The 25,203-nt window shown below is 50.1% G+C and overlaps 1 protein-coding gene across 3 annotated transcripts; it reads left to right on the top strand.

The window, feature by feature from the left end:
* Positions 1–317: 317 nt before the first annotated feature.
* PBX2 (PBX homeobox 2) lies at positions 318–21,509 on the top strand. Of its 3 annotated transcripts, none has more exons than XM_072124836.1 (9): positions 318–693; positions 9,149–9,222; positions 18,272–18,516; positions 18,615–18,805; positions 18,888–19,023; positions 19,172–19,325; positions 19,846–19,905; positions 20,226–20,253; positions 20,720–21,509. In XM_072124836.1, the coding sequence occupies exons 1-9, from the start codon at positions 497–499 to the stop codon at positions 20,853–20,855; spliced, it is 1,221 nt and encodes a 406-aa protein (XP_071980937.1). In that variant the 5' UTR covers positions 318–496; the 3' UTR covers positions 20,856–21,509. The 3 variants fall into 3 exon arrangements, with proteins under 3 accessions (XP_071980937.1, XP_071980934.1, XP_071980935.1); XM_072124833.1 differs by having other exon boundaries at positions 19,846–19,934; positions 20,170–20,253; XM_072124834.1 differs by lacking the exon at positions 19,846–19,905 and having other exon boundaries at positions 20,170–20,253; positions 20,720–20,860.
* Positions 21,510–25,203: the final 3,694 nt, after the last annotated feature.

Below are 25,203 nucleotides of genomic sequence, written 5' to 3'. Positions count from 1 at the left end.
AGTGTAGCAGTGGAGGGGTGATGTGTCGTCACAGTGTAGCAGAGGTGAGGTGTCGTCACAGTGTAGCAGCATGAATGGGTGTGTGTGAATGTGACAGTCAGGAGGCAGCAGAGAGCTGAGAATCCTGCAGGAGGGGAGAGGCAGCAGCAGCCACATTCCTCCTCCTCCTCTTCTTCCTCCTCCTCTTCTCTCCTCCCTCCTTCTCCCCAGCTATTCACCATTTTACCCTCCTCTCTTCCCAGCCTGGAACATCGCTGCTGGATCCTGGGAGAGACCCCAATACACCAGGAAGAGGGGCAGCACCCCCAGCAGGAGCGATCTGATCGGTGCGAGGACAGCGGGGCCCAGGACCCTCTCCCCACACTGTGACTTCCAGGAGGAGGAGGAGGAGAAGGAGTTGGGTGAAGGACAGGAGAGACTTCTACAAGACAAGAAGCTGGAAGGAAGAAGAAAACAGATCAATAGCTGAGAAGAGCCAAGATCTCAAGCCAAGGAGATGGATGAGCAAGGAAGGCTTCTCCAGAGCAGGGGGGTGGGCATCCCAGGGCACCCTATCCATGGGGGACCCCTGACCCCCCACCCCATGCATGACCCCCCAGCAGACAATGGGGAGCCCAGGAAGCAGGACATTGGAGATATATTACAGCAGATCATGACCATCACTGACCAGAGCCTGGATGAGGCCCAAGCAAAGTGAGTGCATGGAGGGAGGGGGCTGCTGGGGGTGGGGAGGGGGCTGCTGTGTGCTCACCTATACAATGTGCTGCTATTAACCCCATAATCCCTCCATCACGAGGCGTATGGCCCTTGGAAAGGTCTCATTGCGTTATAAGAGCCTTAGCGAATGAGCCCCAGTGCTCCTGACCCTTTATCCCGCTTATTTACCCTGGAAGCTCCCTGGGTGCCTCTGCTCCCCCTATGAAAGTGTTCAAAGTTTGGAAAAAGCCGAGAACAAGAGTCACACAGTCACATCCATATCATTCTATCAATTATCAGCGCTAAATGAATCCACACAAGTCCCTCAGGAAATCACAGGAAACAAATTAGTTTTACATTAACTTATCAAAGTAGAAAAAAAGATATTTTTTTTCCATTATTTTTCTTACTACAATAAAGTCCCAAAAACCTGAGGGAAGGATAGTGTCCAGCAAACAATGGTGTTTATTTGTGTCCATTTATAACATTGTAACAATGTTATTATTATTATTATTATTATCGGCCTTTGTTCAGATTGTTTTTGTTTACTATTTGTTTCCCTTTCTAATCTCTAAGGGAACTAAAATATAAAATACATAGAAAATGCAAAAAAAAATCCTTCTCCTTGATGCAATATATTAATATAATAGCAATAAAATGAATCCTTGCCCTTTGCTGATATAATGTCCTGACGTAGATGAGTCTGTGACTCTCCAGCACGTGGCCCGTGGCGTTCACGTTGTTTTCATTACTGCGAAGGGTCGCGGAGACTATAGGACAATAATAATAGTAAAAATAATCCGAACAATAATCTGCTGTAATAGTAATCAGTAACATGGTAACAATTCATTAATATTGTCCTTACAGCTGATAAAAAAATGTAATAAACTTTAATTTGAGTTTTTTATTTAAATATTTTTATTATATTATTATTATTACACCTTATGTGTTCTATTTTATTTTATTTTTTTGCTGTCCTATGGCCCTTTTACCTTAAAAAAACCCAAAGTGTAACTAATTCCCACCCTTGATTTGTTATCACTTAAACAGTTAAATCACATAAAATAAAACAATAAAAAAATAAATAAAAAGTTGTAAAAATTAAAAGAAAAGTCTAAAGTGAGTAATAAAAAAAAAAGTGTTTATTAATAAATCCATAACTCAATAAACCTGAAGATCTGGGCATTTCATGTAACGTGGAGCGTCACCCAGTCCCTCCCCAGGACAATAGTCCTTTGTGTATTCCTTTAAACCCCTATACGTGACCCATGACCTTTATACAGCGCTGGGTCGGGGCCGAGCGACGCTCCGGGTATTTGGTTGGATAATTATTGACATTTAATTCCCCCTATAAAAGGCGTCTTGATGACTCTGCTGCTAATCCCGTGTTGTTGTAAGAGGCCGGTCCTGGTGGGGCAGGGGGATACACTTACCCTATAAACCTCTCGCGCCTCGGGAAGCGCCGGGGGTTTCGCTATTTATAGCGGATTGCGTGTCATATATTTTAATATCATTTCTTGCGATCTCTTAGGGAACATGTGGAGCGCTAGGAGTTTCTGGGATCTCCTGAGATGGGGATTTATAGGGCCGATGTCATGCTTAGAGGGGGATTCCATGTACAGTGGGGGGCGGGGGGGGGGGATATGGCGGCACGTACCATATTCCTATATCTGTGGGTATTATGGGCCTACATATGGGACAGGTGGAGTCTATAGGGGCCGAGGCCTTTGTCTATAGGATCCCCATGACTCCATGAAATTATAATTCCGGAACAGTTGGAATTAGTTGTTATTCAGACTTAATGGACAAGTGGGTGTTACCTTGGCCTTTCTCAGAGAGTTGTGGTCCTACACAGGGGACAATAATGTAGGAACAGCGCAGAAAGCTATAAAAAGATTCTGAATTGTTATCCGATAGGAAATCGACTTGTCAGGACTGGTGACCGGTCCTCGCTTAAAGGGGGTTTTCTGAACCGCGCTCTGGCTCCCAGTCCCTGCACCGGACTCATCAAGACTCCTTGGACCAATGAACACCTTTGTTACCCAAAGGAGGCTTCTCATTGGCTGAAGCAGGTCCTGTGACCCCTTACACTGGCCAGAAAACAGGAAGTACCTGAGCCAGAGATTCCTGGAAAGCCCCTTTAATTCCCATGATAATTGGATCCACTTAAAGTGATGACTGATGTCCGACTAACGTTCCTTGGGACCATCAGTACAAATGATTCTGGTGCCCCATTCCCATGGAAATGGACCCTAGTAGCCGGTCATTGGGGTCAATGGGGGCTCATCATTTAGTTTGACCTTGGACCCACCGGGGGATCCTCTGGTAATCTGGTGGGCACCTCTATTTTTGGGCACATGTTGCCTACCCATAATCCCCAGAGGAACATGTGACACATGACCGGGCCTCTTTATGTAACCATGGGAAAGGGGTAACAGACTCTAGGGAGGGCAATAGAGTGTTCATGGATTGGGGGCCGGGGTGAGAGTCCATTAGGGAAGCAGCAGGGCCCCTTTCTATATACAGCCCCGGGCCCCCTCATACTTCAGGCCCAGTAACACTCGACCCCCTGTCTATTACTATGTACAGAGACGACCCGTTATTAACCCTATAAATCCTAATCATTGGCTCAGGAAGGCGTCGTTTACATATGACCCTTTATAGGACTGTTCACACATTGGGGGGTTAATGACACCTGGAATATGGGCCATCGTATGACAAGGTGCGGGACCCTCGTCCCATGGAGACACCCGCTGCCGGGGAGGGGGCGACCCCAGTATGAAAAGGTCGCTGTGTTGTACCTTGCATGTAATAAGTTCGCTTTTATTGATCTAAGTCAGTGACTTGGAATGTGTGACGGTCCTGAGCAAACATCCCTACACCTATGAATAGTCCGGGCTGACACCCAACACGAGGCGAGGGGGGGATAATGGTCACTATAGAGAATCGTGTGCTATGGATATTATTATATAAGGGGTCTCGTTATTAGGTTTTTACCTTCTTGTGTCTTTTTTCGTGGCTCTCACTCCTCGGCCACTGGGGGCGCCGTCTCCTTGTGTCTTTTGGCCTTGTTATTTTATGCTAATGAATGCAAATTATACAGAACAGCAATTCCCTGCCTAGAACAACAGGCGCCTATATGCTGCAGGTTCTGGGATTTTCAGAATAAGGAAAATCTTCTCGGACTTCTCCTTTAAATGTCCCGGAATAATTCCAGTATCTCTTGTGATAAGAGGAATCGCTGCGAGTTTATTGACTCCATAAAACCCTCTTTATAAGTGAAGTGCCATTACGGGACTATATATAGCAGCCGGGGGTGAGAAATCCCAGAATATCATATCACCCGCTGTAATTCTGCACCGTCATTAATAGAGAGTCCAGGGGTTGGCAGTGCGGCTGGCACCAGTGATGGCGAGGAGGCATGGAGGGGGCACCGGCGATGGCGAGGAGGCATGGAGGGGGCACCGGCGATGGCGAGGAGGCATGGAGGGGGCACCGGCGATGGCGAGGAGGCATGGAGGGGGCACCGGCGATGGCGAGGAGGCATGGAGGGGGCACCGGCGATGGCGAGGAGGCATGGAGGGGGCACCGGCGATGGCGAGGAGGCATGGAGGGGGCACCGGCGATGGCGAGGAGGCATGGAGGGGGCACCGGCGATGGCGAGGAGGCATGGAGGGGGCACCGGCGATGGCGAGGAGGCATGGAGGGGGCACCGGCGATGGCGAGGAGGCATGGAGGGGGCACCGGCGATGGCGAGGAGGCATGGAGGGGGCACCGGCGATGGCGAGGAGGCATGGAGGGGGCACCGGCGATGGCGAGGAGGCATGGAGGGGGCACCGGCGATGGCGAGGAGGCATGGAGGGGGCACCGGCGATGGCGAGGAGGCATGGAGGGGGCACCGGCGATGGCGAGGAGGCATGGAGGGGGCACCGGCGATGGCGAGGAGGCATGGAGGGGGCACCGGCGATGGCGAGGAGGCATGGAGGGGGCACCGGCGATGGCGAGGAGGCATGGAGGGGGCACCGGCGATGGCGAGGAGGCATGGAGGGGGCACCGGCGATGGCGAGGAGGCATGGAGGGGGCACCGGCGATGGCGAGGAGGCATGGAGGGGGCACCGGCGATGGCGAGGAGGCATGGAGGGGGCACCGGCGATGGCGAGGAGGCATGGAGGGGGCACCGGCGATGGCGAGGAGGCATGGAGGGGGCACCGGCGATGGCGAGGAGGCATGGAGGGGGCACCGGCGATGGCGAGGAGGCATGGAGGGGGCACCGGCGATGGCGAGGAGGCATGGAGGGGGCACCGGCGATGGCGAGGAGGCATGGAGGGGGCACCGGCGATGGCGAGGAGGCATGGAGGGGGCACCGGCGATGGCGAGGAGGCATGGAGGGGGCACCGGCGATGGCGAGGAGGCATGGTGGGGGCACCGGCGATGGCGAGGAGGCATGGTGGGGGCACCGGCGAGGAGGCATGGTGGGGGCACCGGCGATGGCGAGGAGGCATGGAGGGGGCACCGGCGAGGAGGCATGGAGGGGGCACCGGCAATGGCGAGGAGGCATGGAGGGGGCACCGGCGAGGAGGCATGGAGGGGGCACCGGCAATGGCGAGGGGGCACCAGTGATGGCGGGGAGGCATGGAGGGGGCACCAGTGATGGTGGGGAGGCATGGAGGGGGCACCAGTGATGGCGAGGGGGCACCAGTGATGGCGGGGAGGCATGGAGGGGGCACCAGTGATGGCGAGGGGGCACCAGGGATGGCGAGGAGGCATGGAGGGGGCACCGGCGATGGCGAGGGGGCACCAGGGATGGCGAGGAGGCATGGAGGGGGCACCAGTGATGGCGAGGGGGCACCAGTGATGGCGAGGGGGCACCAGTGATGGCGAGGAGGCATGGAGGGGGCACCGGCAATGGCGAGGGGGCACCAGGGATGGCGAGGAGGCAGGGAGGGGGCACCGGCGATGGCTACTTATAGTCCAAAAAGATTGGGATCCAATGTGTAGCCCAGATCCCTAGCACTTTGTATTGTACAACATAGGACTTCTAGAGGGTCAGGACCCAACAACTGAGAGGGGAAATCCAATCTGCAGGAGAGCTGGACTCAACGCCTTCCGTGACTTCATGTTACAGAGGCAATCGATAGCGCATCTTAAGGTTCTTCTGTACTTTGAGATCTTCTACTTCATCAAAATCTGAATTAACTCCTCCTTGGAATTGAAAAGTCCCTGTTTACATTCTGGATGATCCATGTGGTGGCGCATTTCCAGGAGTTCCATGGCTTGGGGTATGACTTCCATCCTGCCCCCTCGTCTGTCCGGTGCGTTCCATCTGGGGCTCATGACAGACCAGAGCTGTGGTTGGTTTCCCAGGCCATGACGTCTGAATTGGCCCTGGGTATGAGATGGTGTCAGGCTCGGGTTTCTTGGGTTCACAAGTTGGGATGATTTAGAGAGCACAAAATCCATGGATCCCTAGGAAATAGAACCTATGGACTCCCTCTTGGGTTGAGTGTAAGAGATGGGTTGCACTTGGGGACCTCTTGGGCCTGTCCAGTGCTGGTATAAGAAATCTCTATATATCTGTCTGGTATTACAGATCGGTCACTTGAGACATGAGATTAATGTCTGAAGAACCCAATCATTGCCTGGGCCGTTCTGACTATTCATCATATATTGGAGCCCCTCGAGAAGGCAGATTTTAATGTGTCCACTTTTTTGGTCACCTCTACTAAGAACGTTTGCTCATGCTCAGTCAGAACGAGTGTACATGTATAGCTGAATGTGCCATAAAGTATAGACGCCAGGCCTCTATCTGCCCTCACACGTTGGGTATTGTCCACATTGTACAATGGTGGACAGATACTAGACGTATCCATATAGGGCTATTCTGTTTGATAGATGGCGGCCATGGCCTGGGCCTCGGGGAGATGGCGGCCACGGCCTGGGCCTCGGGTAGATGGCGGCCAGGACCTGGGCCTCGGGTAGATGCCAGCCACGGCCTGGGCCTCGGGTAGATGGCGGCCAGGACCTGGGCCTCGGGTAGACGGCGGCCATGGCCTGGGCGTCGGGGAGATGGGGGCCACGACCTGGGCCTCGGGTAGATGGCGGCCTGGGCCTCGGGTAGATGGCGGCCACGGCCTGGGCCTCGGGTAGATGGCGGCCACGGCCTGGGCCTCGGGTAGATGGCGGCCACGGCCTGGGCCTCGGGTAGATGGCGGCCTGGGCCTCGGGTAGATGGCGGCCACGGCCTGGGCCTCGGGTAGATGGCGGCCACGGCCTGGGCCTCGGGTAGATGCCGGCCACGGCCTTGGCCTCGGGTAGATGGCGGCCAGGACCTGGGCCTCGGGTAGATGGCGGCCATGGCCTGGGCCTCGGGGAGATGGGGGCCACGGCCTGGGCCTCGGGGAGATGGGGGCCACGGCCTGGGCCTCGGGGAGATGGCGGCCACGGCCTGGGCCTCGGGTAGATGACGGCCTGGGCCTCGGGTAGATGGCGGCCACGGCCTGGGCCTCGGGTAGATGGCGGCCACGGCCTGGGCCTCGGGTAGATGGCGGCCTGGGCCTCGGGTAGATGGCGGCCACGGCCTGGGCCTCGGGTAGATGGCGGCCACGGCCTGGGCCTCGGGTAGATGGCGGCCACGGCCTGGGCCTCGGGTAGATGGCGGCCACGGCCTGGGCCTCGGGTAGATGGCGGCTACATGGCCTGGGCCTCGGGTAGATGGCGGCCAGGACCTGGGGCTCGAGTAGATGGCGGCCTGGGCCTCGGGTAGATGGCGGCTACATGGCCTGGGCCTCGGGTAGATGGCGGCCACGGCCTGGGCCTCGGGTAGATGGCGGCTACAAGGCCTGGGCCTCGGGTAGATGGCGGCTACAAGGCCTGGGCCTCGGGTAGATGGCGGCTACAAGGCCTGGGCCTCGGGTAGATGGCGGCTACAAGGCCTGGGCCTCGGGTAGATGGCGGCCATGACCTGGGCCTCGGGTAGATGGCGGCCATGATGAGGACATTGGATATCAGAATCACTGAGGGGTTGGACGGGATCTGTGATTGTTGGCGGATGGCTCTCGGGTATTTTATTGTCCTCCCTCGCTGCGAGCAGGAGAAGCCTCTACTTTAATTTTCTTTTTTTATCCTGAGCCGCTCCATCCAGGATTGATGTCATAGATCAAGAGTAGAATGAAAATGGGGATTATTGATCAGGACGAGATGGGATGAGCTTTCTGCATGGAGAAAACTGATGACGCCGCCGCTCGATGGATAATCTCATGTGGAGGGGGGTGTAATGAGGGAACCACGGATCCCGCTGAATATCATAGAGACGAGGGGTGACATAATATACATGATGCTAAGATCTCTATTGTCCGCTGTTATCAGCCTGGAGATTGTCCCGTTATGTGGATGATGGCTTCTCTTACGGTGGTCGGACACATTTGATGACATGTTGTGTTGGTTGTTCCAATGTTTCATAGATATTTAGAAGGAAAAGGTTGGGCAGATGGATTTTAACATGTCCGATCTTTTATTCTCATTGCCCTCAGCCACCAATCAGGGCTCAGCTTTCATATTTCCAAAGCAGTTAAAAAGTATAAAGTTGTGATTGGTTGCTAAGGGCAATAATGAGAGTTTTAAGGAAGCGAGGGCCTCTGTGCAGGGCCGGAGGGGGTGGGGTGGGACAGAGATAATTTTTGGGAACCAAATGTCATGCTCCGCCCCCCGGCCCTGTCCCAAGGCTCTGCCCAAGGACACTGACCTCAGTATACGCCGTCCTATATATACACCTCGCTGCCCATTGTACTTTGCTGATGGCAGCAGTTCTTGGTCCTCGCTGTAGTCCTGACAACAGTCCTCATCATCGTTATGTACGGAGATAATTATCTTTACAGCTGCCGGGATGGTTAATCAGCCAATGAGGGGCCATGAATATGAAGTGTATATCTATAGTATGGGGTCTCATCTTTGTATAGGGGGGCAGGAGGGTCATGGATGAATGTAAGAGAAAGCTAAAGCCATCTCTGCTGCTTGATAGATGTCATAGCTGCTGCAGAACACACCTCAGCTACTGCAGAACCTCATGATACACACCAAAAGCTGCTGCAGAACCTCATGATGCTCACCAGCAGCTGCTGCAGAACCTCATGATTCTCACCAGCAGCTGCTGCAGAACCTCATGATTCTCACCAGCAGCTGCTCCAGAACCTCATGATTCTCACCAGCAGCTGCTGCAGAACCTCTCGATGCACTCCAGCTGCTGCTGCAGAATCTTGTGATACCACTTCATCTGCTGCAGAACCTCATAACACAGACCTCAGCTGCTGCAGAACCTCATGATACTCACCAGCAGCTGCTGCAGAACCTCATTATTCTTACCAGCAGCTGCTGCGGAACCTCATGTTACACAATTCTAAGTTATTATATTTATGGTTTTCTCTCCATTAATATTTTCGCTTTTCCCTCTGTACAGGAAACACGCCTTAAATTGTCACCGGATGAAGCCGGCGCTCTTCAGTGTCCTGTGCGAGATCAAGGAGAAAACAGGTGAGACCCGCACAAGCCGCCCCCCACCGCCCCTTTAATTACAGTGGCCATAGCGCCTGCAGTGTGACAATAGGTCTAAGCGAGACCTGGACAGTCAGTCACGGCCGTCCACCTGTCATAGGGCGAGCACCCCCAAACGCGGCTATGTTATCAGGGGGGCTCTGTATAATAGGTTGTACAGTAATGGTGGATACTCTACAGTGCACTAACCAACCAAGACCACCCTAGCACGACCACCATCGCTGATTCCCACACATGACGCTCATGCTGGAGTCTTCTCCATAATTTTAGGACAGTGAATTTGGGAAAATGGGGTGACGGCCTCCACGGAAGATGTAAAAGCCGCCATATTGGAATAGAGCTCAGCTCAGTCTCAAATATCAATAGAATGATGTCTGACTGGAGACCCCCTAATGAATGTATCGGCTGGTGGTCATGTCCATCCGTTCTAGTCACCTCTGTGCGACTGCGATCGATAACAAAAACCGTACACCGCCATCTCTGGGGCCACGTGGCACTACCACAGCCGACTGATGGGGGGTGGTTGTCATAGAAACGTATAACTTCTGATTCCTGGAATACCCCTTTATGCTTCGGGGTAGGAGTTCATGGTGTCCTTTTGGCCTTTTATTTCTATGGACGATGTGTCGGGAGGTGTGAAAATGGCTTTAGTAGGATTCTCTCGTTAGGTCGTACTCAGCCCCCTCCGCCGCCGCTCACTATTCTGCTATTGGCATTCACACAGCGGGAAGGCTTTATCTGACGAGCAGCGCCGGGCCCAGGACTTGGGGTACGAGTGCGCCGCTCTCTGCCCTCGCCTGCTGGCTACTATGGCAACTAAGGTGACAACCTGCCCCCTGTCATGTCGCTGAGGAGCGCGGCGCTGCGCCTCTCAGTCACTATTCAAGATCACATTGAAAACAACCAATAACAAGATTATAGGGCGTCTTATACGTATCCCCCATATGTGTCCCCCAATATCCGCGACCATTGTACATGCTCTCATAGGATGTGTACTAGGACGTCCCTCATACCAAGATGGTTGTGCACATCAGATCTCTGTCAGACTAATGATCCTTCGTCTTTCTTCCTCGCTTCCCTTATAAATATTCATATTGGGCTCAGGCGAGCGTGGATGTGCCTATAAGACGGAGCTGCCGCTTATCTCCATCCCCCCCCCATTAATATGGACACATAATATTATAATATTGACCTATGAGGGGTCTTGTCGCGTTGCGGCCTAACGTATTTGTATATATTATACATATCCTGCCCCGCGCCGGCCTCCACTGTGTTACCACATGTCGGGCCCAGAATTGTTTACATATGTACAGGGGCCTCTGATGGTGAGCAGGGGGCGGCCTATAATTTGTATAACAATAGAGGATCATGGACTCCGGTCTCCCCTCCTCCTCCTCCTCCTCTTCTCCAGTTTAATGAGAGTCCCCCCCCCCCCCCCCCCATGGTGAGGTTGGTAATGGAGCGGGGGAGGGCAAGAACAGATCAAATGTCTGACAGTGCACACACATATAATCTTGTGCGGCCTCCATCTCCCCGGCTGCCTCCTCTGCTCGCTGCTGCCGGCTCCCTCGCCACCATTGTCTGCCGCTCCTTTACTTATCATATGGGCATTATCACAAAAAATGATCCTGTTTCTCTTTGTGATCTCTATTTCGGGACTTCCTAAGAAAGATTCGGCAGAATGTAAAACACATTTAGTAGTTGCTTTGTTTTAGACCATCCCTACAGTAAGATCCCTGAGCTGGGACCTCCAGTGATCAGCTCTGATCTATGATGAAACCTAGCAGTAAGTATTTCCCTACAGCGCCACCACTGAGAAGATTCAGTATTACACCATGGGTATTAATATCCAGGGGCGGCCTGTGTAGTGGAGGACAGCCCAGGTCCTCCAACGTGAGGGACGCTCTATAAACACGCTCCACTCTTCCCAAGAGATGAGGATTATGAACCTCCATTAATACAGAATTGCCTAAGGGACACTTCAGGATGAATGGATTCCTGACTATTAATGGCTTCATGGTTTTGGGTAAACCCCACAGCTTACACTTCACTGCGTGTATAGATTGTTCAGACTCTGGGTTTATGGCCATACAATCTACACGTAGACTCTTCTGGTGGGACATGTACCGGTATATTGCTTTGACACCATAGACGTCTGTGGATGTCGCCGTGAACACGTCGCCCTCTTCTCATTCCAAGGAGAAAGCTGGAAAATCTCAGAGGGAATCGTATATAATAATACACTTGCTGATTCACATCTTCTCTTCTTGTGGACAATTGACATGAAAATCTGCAAGTTCTGTCCCTTTCCATGTGGAATCTCTCCTCGCTGTATATATATTATATGTGATAACTATTTACCACACGCAAATCTGAGAGGAAAATCTGCTGCGTTTTCCATGAGACTTTATGCCTGCGATGTCTGAGGTAAAAGTAGTCCCGGCAGCCATCATATCGCGGTCACACTTCATGAAAACCCTCTGAAGATATCTAGGATGTTTACCTCATAACCCTGACTAGGCCTCGATCTGCTCAGCACCGTCTGCTTATAATAATAACCCCACACCGAACAATCGATTTTGCCGAGTCTGGATTTCGGCCTTCGGCAGTAACTTTCGCCGCCTGGTCCTGAGTGATCGTCCCTCTGGTGGGGCCTGACCTGTATGAATATATCATGAGGAGATGGCGGCAGGAGCCCTCACTACTATCTGCTAAAATAGAAGTTGGCAGGCAGCAGACATCGCTGCTACCATGGGCGGAAACGCAATTAGCTTCTCGGTTGATAGGACAATAATCCGAGCACTTCTTGGAATAATTTCTAGTGTAACCGTGTAATGAGCAATTACAAACAAGGGTTTCTGGGCAACAAAAATCTTTTCAATTGGTTAAAAAAAAAAAAAGAATAAAATTGCAGCCTGCAGAATAATGTAACATGGAGCCTGTGGTTAGAGTCGTCCTATATCCGGGGGGGGGTGTTTTACTGCATGTATATCACAATTATCTGGAATTATTGGTGATCGGATGATCTTCCTGGGATATGAATGCTGGGACTGCAGTGAAGACTGACACTAGGTAAACCCTTAGGGTGAAGACACACATGGCGTTTTTGTGCCGTTTTTGTGCCGTTTTTACTAAGTGCGTTTTCAGATCGTTAAAAACGCATGCGTTAAAAAACGCATCAGTTTTTTAAAAACGCATGCGTTTTCTGAAAACGCATGCGTTTTTGTCCGTTTTTCCGAAATTGCGCAATGAAAAACGGACAAAAACGCATGCGTTTTCAAAAAACGCATGCGTTTTTAAAAAACGGATGCGTTTTTTAACGCATGCGTTTTTAACGATCTGAAAACGCACTTAGTAAAAACGGCCCAAAAACGGCCCAAAAACGCCATGTGTGTCTTCACCCTTAGGCTACATTCACACGAACGTATAGGGGACGTATATACGGCCGACGTATATACGGCCGATATACGTCCCCCATACACTCCTATGGGCTCACGGCCCTGTACGGGAGCGGTACGGTGCAGCACACGTGCGGCACCGTACCGATCCGTAGCACGGGAAAAGATAGGACATGTCCTATCTTTTCCCGTATTACGGCGCCGTGCGCTGTATCTCCCTATGGAGAGGGGCGGGGGTGAGCAGCGCTCATCCCCTGCTCCTCTCCGCAGCGCCGATGTATGCCCGCCGTACTACGGTACGGCGGGCATACATCGTGTGAATGTAGCCTTAGGGTGATGCCACACATGGCGTTTTTGGCCGTTTACCATGCATTTGGCTGCTTACAACCTGTTTATCTATTAAGATAATTGGTAAAAACAGACTAAAAATGGCCCAAAAACGCCATGTGTGGCATCACCCTTATCCAGGGAATAGTGTCAGGTCATATAGCGGCTTCTAGTGAGGCCTCGGGTGATGTCCCCATAGTCATCAGGTTCTCGATGGGCTCCAGGACCTGCCGATGTTCCTCACGTCTATGGTTGGCTTTGGCGTGGGGGCCTATAACTCCGCGTTATTTACTTATGATAATAATGTTCCATTTACATCTGTAGAACAGCCAGTAATAATACAGGTTCTGCTCCACCGAGAATCCAGACCCTTCTTATGGCTCCTCCATCTCTCCGTGGTTTGGTGACTTTTTAAGAATATGAACATGACAATGATTTCTCAGATGTCACACACACAGAATACCTGGGGCAGGGCGGTATTTTAACGAGAGCACATGGGCCCCACCCCTCGGGGGCCTCGGCCGCGCACCTTCCCTGCCCAGACGGGTTCTTCTAATTAACCGGATTAGAAGAGTCAGTGTTCTGCGAGAAAGTTGAGTCAGGTTATTCTGAGGGAGGTTGGGGCCTTCAGAACGTTTATTCCAGGAAAAAATTCCCTCCTGTCCTATCTGGACAACAGGTAAAGCTCCAAAAACGTCTATGATCTTCTTAAAGGTGGCTTCTTCCGATTAAACTTTAGTGGTCACCCTAATAAGGTCAGGTCTGAACCTAAAACGTATACTTTAATGGAGAGTAAATCTCTGAATCTGTCTCTACTCTTTTTGGGGGGTCAGTTGGCGGAAATCTCTTTGAGGGATTGTCTATTTTGTTCTATTTCCCCAATGTAATACGCTGATCAACAGCTGTAAACATGGAAAGGCCCTGAGTGCAAGTGTTTGCTGTATCTGCAGCACCTCCGCAGGGGAATTGAAGTATTGCAAGGGCCGTGGTCCTCCAGTGTGTGACTTTTGTAGCCTTTTTGACAGGCCTGATTCCCCATTGAAATGAATGGTTCTGTGTGAAAGACCTTGGGGTAAAGGCTACATGGCAACACATGACCGCGCTGCAGAAGATTGCCGGGTCCTGCTGCTAAAATCACAGCTAATGATAATGGATGTAGTCATGCCGAAATCCTGCAGGTTTGGATTTCCGCCAGCTGTTGTTAGCAGTCGCGGTAATACGATCACATTCCTATCATTAGTAGTGATTTAGCAGCACGACGTTGCAATCTTATGTCATGTGGCCACAAGTTGCTCTATATCCGAAGCCTTAAAGGGGAAGTCCAGGGCTAGGAAATCATAGCTGCTTCCTTTCTTTTAGGAACAGCGCCCCACCTGTCCATAGGTTGTGTGCGGTATTGCGCTGTAGCACCATTTATATTAATGGATCTGAGCTGCGGTGCCGGACACTACACATTCACAGGGGTGGCGCTGTTTCTAGTATTTCCCAAGTCATCTGTGTGCATGTGGCATCTGGCTGATAACAGGGAACAACAGCAATAGGCTTAAATCTGTTACTTATTTGGTGAAATCAGACGCCATCCATTGGCACTTTGTGCTCTGCAGGAGTAATTGGAAGCGTTGGCGTCTGGCTGCGAGGCCGCAGGACCTGGTGAATGGAGCGGCCGCATACGATGGGCATTACCTGGCGTGCCAGCCTGCACTGTGAGCGATATCCGCAGGCACAGCTGTGCCCCCGCACATAATATCCGTGTCACACTGCTGCCCGGCCTCCCCATTAATATCTTGGTGTTAATTACATAATTGTGACAGGGCCGTGAGGGGGGGGGGGGGTAATTATCTGTTATGAATCTGCTTCATCTGGGAGAGTAAACAAGGAGGCTCGTTAATCAGGTCTCGTTAAGCGCCGGACAGCCCCCTGCACATTGAAGCACAACCTCTGCTGTGTGGCCTTGTCTGCTCCATGTAACGTACGCATCTCCTTCCACAGCCGCAGTCCTGGTCCTTTCCCCAATTTAAAGATAAAACATTTACATTTTGGAAAATTTGTAGACTTCATAATTGGGATTTTTATGTCTATAAGGTTAGGGCCGGGACTTGTTGTAGGCCCCAAAAATATAGGAACCCAAATAATGTCACTAATGTTTGGTGCCATCAATTGACCCCCGTGTCTGATCTGCTCCGGCAGTGAGAATTATGGGATGTAAGACTGTATATTATCCATATGTCCGATCCCACGGGGTAATGACCGTCATGTTGGCACTGGAAGTCGTGCAATTAATTTGGACAGAGCCACATGGACGTGATGGTCGCTATGCGGACCCTTAGATCTGGGGAACTTGGGTGTTTCAAGGAAATTAAGAACATTTTCAAAGTTTCCATCTTCACAGAGCAGCTGCAGATTTTTTGAGCTTCATTCCACGTGCAAATCCGCACCATAACTGTATAAATGTCACCAACACTAAGGCCAGTCGGGATAGACCCATAAAGCAGGTCAGCAATGACTCGAAATCCCCGAGGTCACGGCCGCCCCGTCCTGGCTTCCTCCATAGTATAACTTTGTGGCAGAGCAGAAAGCATTTGGGGTTGAGCTATCCAAAACAAAGTTTTCTTTGAGCCCCAGAAATTCCAGGTCCTCTCCTGCCCTTAGGCTGGGCTCCGGTATCTCGATTCGATGGTTAAACCTTCCGTATGACATTTTAAGGACACGTTCACACGTTGGGCTTGAATTCTGAAACATGATTTAAGATCATTGGGGAGGATTTGCTCCAGAACAAAGATGCCTTTAGACCTAAACGCTTGTGGTCAGGATCTGGCAACACGTTCTTCTGGTCAATGATGCAAAAGAAGTTTTCCTGAGCATCTGAACGCATCTACGTTCCGGAGCAAAATCTTCCCTGATGCAGTCAAATTGCATTTCAATGTACAATGTTTGAGTTGTGTTCATTCCATAAATTGTGGACTGTACAGTGACCATACTTGTCAGAACGTGGGGACCCCGACCTGCCGTCCATCATACGAGGAGTCCCTGCCCTTCCATGGGTCTAATGGGGCACAGTCCTGCCGGGTGCGAGGGGGAAAGTTGTCAGTGACTTTATATGACGCCATGAGTACGGGTCCTGGGGCACTAAACAGTCTGGTAAATATGGCCGACGTTTACATTTGCCCGTCTGATTCCAGTCTTGGGTTTCAATCAAAAATTGGGGTTGAAGTTCTCATACGGTGAATCTGATTTGCATTGTAGTCCATGGGCTACGATCCACCGAATGTCCAGACGAGCGACCAGTCTCATGCGCGTCTCCATGTCATACCACAATGTACTGAGGACCCCGGTCTCCATCAGGACAGCTGCAATCCCAGGGCCGGGGCTGCAGCTGTCACTCAGAGTCCGGGAGACTCTGAAACCTTAATGAATGAGCTAAAAACACATTTACGGACAATTCCACGCGAGACTTTCCAGCTGCCTATAAGATCTGTTCCTTTATTCTGACGCTCGGGAATAATGTCATCGTCTTGGTGACAGATTAGTAATTAATAATAATGATGTATCCGGCTAAATCCGGCCTCCACCTCAATGCTGAAATATTTCCGGACTATTGGACAGAATATAAGAAGCATAAACAATGCATTGCCATATCTACATTCGCCACCAATACAAGTGGCGCCATTTTCCAGGGCCTAATGACGCTTGGTACAATTATCCCCGGCCCCCAGTACGTGCAGCGCCCCCCATCTCTCGGCTACGTCCCTTTTCCTGTCTCCCGTTTTCTGACCCTTTCCTTTCACACATCTTTCCCTATTTTTCCCCATTTTGGAGAACCCATATTACGGACCCCCCCCCCCTCCTCTGGTTGCTATGGCAGCCATGTTTCCTCTGCCGTTGCTGTGGCGGGAGAAAAGGTCGTCGCTAGGTCGTCTCCACAGCGACGGTGGCTGGGAGCCGCTGCTTGTCTGAGTGTGGGGATTGGCGAAGAGGGGGGAAGGGCTGGAAAGACGGGAAACGCTGCATCCACGGAGCAAAGTCTCACACTTCTCCGTAATGACGAGATTGTCACCTAATGTCACACGTTTACGTTATGTTATATAATCTTTGGGAAGGCAGGTATCAGGGGCAAGGCTAGACCTTTGCCTTACCTCACACATTGGAGGAGCATTTAGAGGAGAGCAGAGCTTGTTGGGAGTTGTAGTACAAAGGTTTGGAGACAAATCGGTTCCACAGAGAGGGAACTAGACTAGAAACTAAAATGTATCACCACAACCTTCTGATAGGTCAAAAACCAAGGTTCTCCATCTGATAAATATTCATCTTAATTTCAATATTATATCACGACCACCCAAAATGATCTCCCAAAGCACGTGGAGAAGCAGCGGGGGCTCTCGAGCTCCGGTGCCACATAACCATTGAACCAAACCCGACTATTGCCAGAACGAACATGTGACCACCAAGGTCAGTAATTGGCTCAGGCTTCGAGCGCGCAATGTACGGACCAAGAGCACCAGAGAGGAGCCGTAGTTGTTGCGTTTTTTTTTTTTTTTCAATTTTATTTATTTTTTACCAAAATTTGAAAGCCCCTTTAAAAGAAGGTAAGTGATCGAGGAGAGACGAGACCACCGTGTTCTGCTGGTCGACATTTAGCCGTATCCCCTGAGCCTTCACAATGTAGACTTGTAGACTTCCACCATCAGTTTCTGTTGTTTCTGTAGTTTTATTGCTTTCTTGGCACCCGCTCTTCCTGGATTCCTGGGTTTTGTGCCAGACACTTAATAAAAACATGTAATTAAATCATCGGATTAAGTATTTCATATTAAATTTGTGTTATTCCTTCCAAAACGCAAAAAAAAAAAACATTCCCAAGCCTCGGGACATTGTGGTGCAAGAGGATCTCGTCAGCCGTCGATAGGAGGATTGGAGATGCATCTAATCTCCTTTATACGTCCTAAGGACTACATATGTCTGGGCCTAAGTCTCAGGCTGTATAAGGAGACCCACGTCATCCACCTCATACTCAGCCACCAGTGTATGTGCTGTAGGATCATGTCGTAACTTGCCTGCTGTGTTACGCCCCTACGTATTTCAGAAACGCCCACAATATGAGATCGGTGGAGTAACGCACACGTCATTTGGCATATTCTGGGCTATTGGGTTTTTTTCTCCTCATGTTCTCTGGGAAATCACCCAAGTATGAGACCATTAAACTCCATATCTAACCACCCTGCTCCCACTACTGCTTATTCATTGTATTTATTGTAGCGCCCTACAGACGCCCTACTTGTACAGTGACCTTATGTTTCCCTTACACCTAGGTCTCAGCATCCGAAACAATCAGGAAGAGGAACCTGTCGACCCTCAGTTGATGCGTTTGGACAATATGTTGCTAGCAGAAGGTGTAGCGGGACCAGAGAAGGGAGGCGGATCGGCGGCGGCGGCTGCAGCAGCTGCGGCGTCCGGTGGAGTGTCTCCAGATAACTCTATAGAACACTCAGACTACAGGAACAAACTCTCCCAGATCAGGCAAATATACCATGCCGAGCTGGAGAAGTACGAGCAGGTGAGTCGGATGAAGACCAGGAGGAGGTCACACATGAAATGGAATTAACTTTGATGAATATTTTTTAAAAAAAAAATGTTTTCCCCTTCACTTTTTAGGCATGTAACGAATTCACCACACACGTCATGAACCTTTTACGGGAACAGAGTAGAACCAGACCCATCTCCCCCAAAGAAATCGAGAGGATGGTTTCAATTATCCATAGAAAGTTTAGTTCAATCCAAATGCAGCTGAAGCAGTCCACGTGTGAAGCCGTTATGATCCTTCGTTCCCGGTTCTTAGATGCAAGGTAAGTAGTCTGGTTGTTTGTGACGGAACAGTAGACCGGTTGTTCTTAACTATATATGTGATACAATTTTCTTAATCCGTAGACGGAAGAGGAGGAACTTTAGTAAACAAGCAACAGAGGTCCTCAACGAGTACTTCTACTCACACCTCAGCAACCCTTACCCTAGTGAAGAGGCAAAAGAGGAACTTGCGAAGAAGTGTGGAATCACTGTGTCACAGGTAAGTTATACCGCTCTGCCATACTCCAATAGCGAACAACTTTTTTGAGTATTTCCCGGGGAGTTTGACCATTTTTTTATTGGTTCACTCGTTAATTTTTATTACCGATCTTGAACTCTTACAGAATATTTGCGTTTTCCTTGTACAGGTGTCCAATTGGTTTGGAAATAAAAGAATTCGGTACAAGAAAAACATTGGAAAATTCCAAGAAGAGGCCAACATCTACGCAGTGAAGACCGCAGTTACCGTAACACAGGGAGGCCACAGCGGAGCCAACTCTCCAACAACACCAACATCGGCCGGTACGTTGCCCTCAGTGCTTCTGGGTAATTCTGGGGACTCTTCTATAATGATGTGCTCTAGAGCTTCAGTGTAAAACACTCTATAAAATAGTCATCTTACACCTGGGTGGATAGTTAACTGAGCCGTAACTTTAGGCTACAGTCCCATCTAACTACTGTTCTTTGTTCCTTCTCAATTCTCTGCTTTTCCATTCTTTTCTTCATCCAAATTCTTCTTCTCCTTCCTCTCTTTTTTTGCCAACATATATCCAAACTCTATCCACTTGGATGACCATAAATCCCCCACACCCGATTCTGTACCAACCACCAATGGTCTGACCTTGTCCCAATACACCAAAACCTTCTCAACTTCACCTCTCATTGACTCCATTCTACGTCTTCATCCTTGGACTTCACCTTCTCAAACCTCATTGTTTTACTCATGATTCATTGTTTCTTCCTTCATCTATTGTCTTTCTAACTCCACCACTTTGTTTCTTCGATCTTCTATATTTTCTCCTCGATCTCGTTCTTCTCTCAGGTTCTGGTGGCTCATTCAACTTGTCTGGATCTAATGACATGTTCATGGCGATGCAGGGCTTAAACGGGGATTCTTACCCCTCTTCACAGGTCAGTTTTAGGTCCCGTTAACTGCTATTATTTATTGTTTGTGTTTCCCTTGCTCTCTACATAATCTGCTCAGTCTTCTCCATTGTGTAAATTTCTTCTTCCATTTGTTATCCAGGTGTATATTTACTTTTTATAAAAAAAAAAAATCTTCTCCACTATTTTACTCGCCTTTCTACTTTTTCTTCTCATCAATTTCAAGTTGCCCTAAACCTGTGACCTCTATTTTTTCCTTAAGGTGGAGTCCTTGCGTCACACGATGGGCCCTGGTTACAGTGACAGTTTATCGGCAAATCAAATGTACAGCCCTAGGGAGATCCGGGTAAGATTAAGGAGGGATTTCATGGATATGTGTAGAGGTGGCCATTCACATTGGTCTAGAGTTAATCAAAAAGTAAAGTTTCGAGCAAACGATCACTGGTCTGATCAGTATCGACACACAATCGTCCAACTGATGACAACTGAAGTTCTAAGAATTTAGTGCAGTCGCTGGAACTTTGGTTGAACAACCACCAATCTTTTTGGAAAGGTTCTTCCAACGTGTAATCAAATATTTATGCCCAGGAATCTTGGACCCGGTGCCAGCCAGATTTACTGGCTCCACCTCCACTCTCCGCTGAGCAGAGATAACCTGCTGAGTTCAGCTTTGTGGAGTCTGGGTCAGTAAATCCCTTCGGCACATAGACCAGGCTACGTTAGAGTAATGACTGTTCCTCGATCTTTCTGGATGGTATAATTTATATGCTTAATTACTGTATTTATAACAACATAATTTCCATTGTTTTTAGGCCAATGGAGGGTGGCAGGAGGCCGTCACCCCCTCCTCTGTCACTTCCCCAACAGAAGGACCAGGCAGTGTACACTCTGACACCTCTAACTGAGCACTCTCCTCCTCTCTATGCTTCTCCCCTATCGCCCCTCTAAAAAACTATGGTTTGTCCATCAACTGAACTCTGTAACTTGGGTCTAAACAGGACAGAGAGTGTGGGACCTCTCTTTCCGTCCCCTCCTACTTTCAACCAAACTTCGCTGATATGGGCAGCAGTTCCTCAAGCCTGACCTTGTAATGAGCTGGTTGACCCCATGATGTCCTCTTTTGGGCCATGAAGTGCTGAAGCAGTAAACACATCCTTCATGGAAAGGTACCATGGTCTTCAGAAACTGCTCATGAGGAGAGTCCCAAAAGACTAAAGATCTTCATGTTAATAGAAAATGATGACTTCCTGTTTCGGAAAGGAAATGGACACCTAAATATTATCCTGCTTAGAAAGCGTCCACCAAAGTGTTGGGTGGATTAACATGAATGTATTACACAACCCAATCTTCATGGGCTAGAAAAAAAAAAATTTGTAAAAAATTTTAGAAACTGTTAATCGGTGGTGGGACATCCTATCGACGTGAAGAGGAGGTGGAAGAGGGGAGTTGCTCGTAGGGGACAAGCCAAGAAAAAGAGTGGATGGAAGAGGGAAAATTACACAGGTTACAAGACGTGGCAGACCTAAGAGACAAAAAAAAGGATGAAAGTGAGGGAAGGTGCGGAGAAGCAAAACGAGGAGGAGCAGCACGAATACAGGCGACGCCACAAGAGCTACAAAGAGGAGGGAAAGCAAAAAGGAAACGACTTTAATTCTCCTCACTCCTTCCCTCCAAAGTCTACCCAGAATCCTTTGAGGCTCAGCCAATCAAAGAACAGCGTTATTACCTCATAGCGGCTCACATAACCAATAGAGAAGACTTTTTTCTTTTTGCTTTTTTTTTTCTGAGTTTTCTTTTTGTTCACGCGTTCGCAAGTTTGACTACCTCCAAAGGGAAAAAATAAAATTATATATATCTCTCACTTCTGCACGGGGGGTGGTCGTGAGGTGTGTGAGAATTTTGTCTCCCTCTAATCCCCTATGCTCCCCCTAATTCTTTTCTATTTTTTTGGGGTGCCGGGTTATGAGTATGGTTGATTTTAGAACATTTTTGTGTTTTTTGGGGAGGGATGTCTTTTATTTTCCTATTGTTTTTGGAGAACAAGTTACAGAACAGGAGAGGGGAGGACGTGTGTGAGGGTGTACATATATACTATGAGCGGGTGAGTGATCCGGAATGGGTGATACTTGTATCAGAAAGCCTGTATTACTCCATAGCCTCGAGAATGGGCGACTATTGGTACTTGACCTAACATGGAGAATCCAGAAAGCAGAATAATATTTATGGAGACCCCAGAGTAGGACAGATGTGCAGAAACCTGTAAATGGTGGCACTCTTTGGGTACCTCCTTTCATAACTCCCCTCTTTTGGTGGCTTATAGATACTTAATTAAACATCAGCATCTTATTCTTCTCAGGGAGATATTTGTGGTCATAAACATCTGAGGTCTCACACCGGTAACCTAGGGATACTAGTGAGGGAAACGCCTAAAAATCTGTCCACAGACATCCGATGTCGCTGAGGGTGCTGCCATCATGGGTGACCTACGGAAGTCTAGTAAGATACCAACATGAAGCTAAAATGTGTGAGGACACCCAACATTTTATCCAACTGTCTGTTAAATCGTGGACAGTGGACCAGCAGCATCTACTGTTCCATAGAGATGGCATTACATATATGACTGATGAGCTTGGACCTGAACATCTTCATGGTCCTGATGTAACCAGGATGACATTGGATCCAAGTGCTTAGAGACCCTCAGATTCTTGGTCTGGAAGGAATTAGGTCATCAATAGTTTCCAAGGGCTTTGATTGTGTGAGGGATTTCATATCCATCACCTCTTGAAGACTTCCATTCTCTCAAGCTACTCTAGCGTGTACGGCCAAGCTTTGGTCAATGTAACACCTCAATTAATTTATATCCACTCTTGACTTTGGTCTATGGCCACAAAAAGACTCCAGACTTTTTTCAAACTCCCCACCATGTAATGTCTGTGGGGTGTCCAGCAGTATCAACATGTCCCAGGCCGGAGATGTGCAGATTTCTATATTGGTCTAATATTACCTGGTGTATCTTCCAGGTTGGGACAAGCTATGGGGTAGCCTTTCCAAAAATGTCCACTCTAATGAATGTATGGCGTATGGCGGCCTCCATGAGTATGGGCAACCAGGGAGGGTTGGGAGCTCAGTGTATGGTTATGGGTGAGTGGGAAGGGTAGAGAGCCGGTACCAGTGTATGAATCTTTGTGGTTATTGGTGACCGGGGAGGGTCGGTATCGGTGTATGGATCTGTGTGGTTATGGGTGACCGGGGAGGGTCGGTATCGGTGTATGAATCTTCGTGGTTATTGGTGACCGGGGAGGGTCTGTATTGTGTATGGATCTGTGTGGATATGGGTGACGAGGAGGGTCGGTATCTGTATGGTTATGGGCGAGTGGGAAGGGTAGAGAGCTCAGTGTAAGGGTGACCAGGGTGGGTCGGTACCAGTGTATGGATCTGGATGGTTATGGGTGACAGGGAGGGTCTGGAGTTTAGTGTATGGGTGACAGGGGAGGGTCAGTATTGTGTATGGATCTGTGTGGTTATGGGTGACCGGGGTGGGTCGGTATCGGTGTACGGCTCTGTGTGTGTATATGGCCAGGTGTACGTGAGTGTATACATGTTGTTTATGTACACACCTCCCCCCTCTCCCCCTGTACTCCGGGCTCCGGCCTAGGACGCTGTGTTTAGGGGAGACATTGTGTTGAGTGCATTATCATTATTACTTTCTGCTCCTCCCTGGTTTTGTTGGGGGTCTCTTCTTGGTTTCTTTCAATTTTTATTTTTTGGGAGGGGGGGGGATTTTTAGAACCAGGTTTTATTTTTCTTTCACATTTATTAAAAGGAATCACTAAGAAACCGTGTCCATGTCTGTTATTGTTGTGTCCCCCTGTACCCGTCACCCCCTCGGCGGCTCTGGTTTTCTCCATCGCTGTCAGTCCCTCTGTTTATTCCCCCCCCCCCCCCTCCTCCCTGTATCTTCTAATGATTTTAGAAATTGCCTCCCCGGTTTCCATGGCAACTGTCACTGTCTTTAGATTCCTTTGTATAAAAGCACCCCCTCCCTATTAACCCCTTCAGAGCTGTAGCCTTCCAGCTGCATAAGTCACAATGGGCTCGGCCTGTTTGTGCGTCTCCGTGTAGTATGTGTATGATGTGACGGTATATATATACACACACGTTATACAGGGTTCCCATCCCGCATGTTCCTGTATATTGTAATGAAGTTAGAAGAATCCCTCTCAGTCTTCATGTAGATTCTGGTCACACACCACGTAACCTGCACAGATATCGGGCCGAGGCCCGGGGGACCTGCCCTGTGGCCTCCACATAATTTGATGAAAATCAATGAGGTCAATATTAGACGTATCGGTAAATGGCGCTTGGTATTGACCACAGATGGCAGCGGCTGACATTGATCAGGACCCAGCAGACGCCATAGTAATTGCTGCTGAAAGATAAATGAAGATGGCCGCTCCCCCCGGCCTGTGCCCCTGAGATGTGATAAGATGGCCGCTCCCCCCCCCCCCCCCCGGCCTGTGCCCCTGAGATGTGATAAGATGGCCGCTCCCCCCCCCGGCCTGCGCCCCTGAGATGTGATAAGATGGCCGCTCCCCCCGCCCTGTGCCCCTGAGATGTGATAAGATGGCCGCTCCCCCCGGCCTGTGTCCCTGAGATGTGATAAGATGGCCGCTCCCCCCCCGGCCTGTGCCCCTGAGATGTGATAAGATGGCTGCTCCCCCCCCCCCCGGCCTGTGCCCCTGAGATGTGATAAGATGGCCGCTCCCCCCGGCCTGTGCCCCTGAGATGTGATAAGATGGCCGCTCCCTCCGGCCTGTGCCCCTGAGATGTGATAAGATGGCCGCCCCCCCCCCCCCCCCGGCCTGTGCCCCTGAGATGTGATAAGATGGCCGCTTCCCTCCGGCCTGTGCCCCTGAGATGTGATAAGATGGCCGCTCCCCCCAGCCTGTGCCCCTGAGATGTGATAAGATGGCCGCTCCCCCCGGCCTGTGCCCCTGAGATGTGATAAGATGGCCGCTCCCCCCCCCCCCGGCCTGTGCCCCTGAGATGTGATAAGATGGCCGCTCCCCCCTGGCCTGTGCCCCTGAGATGTGATAAGATGGCCGCTCCCCCCCCCGGCCTGTGCCCCTGAGATGTGATAAGATGGCCGCTCCCCCCCGGCCTGTGCCCCTGAGATGTGATAAGATGGCCGCTCCCCCCCCCGGCCTGTGCCCCTGAGATGTGATAAGATGGCCGCTCCCCCCCGGCCTGTGCCCCTGAGATGTGATAAGATGGCCGCTCCCCCCAGCCTGTGCCC

The sequence above is a fragment of the Engystomops pustulosus genome, chromosome 9 (genome assembly GCF_040894005.1).
Source record: "Engystomops pustulosus chromosome 9, aEngPut4.maternal, whole genome shotgun sequence".
NCBI lineage: Eukaryota > Metazoa > Chordata > Amphibia > Anura > Leptodactylidae > Engystomops > Engystomops pustulosus.
This window is presented reverse-complemented; position numbering and strand designations above follow the sequence as displayed.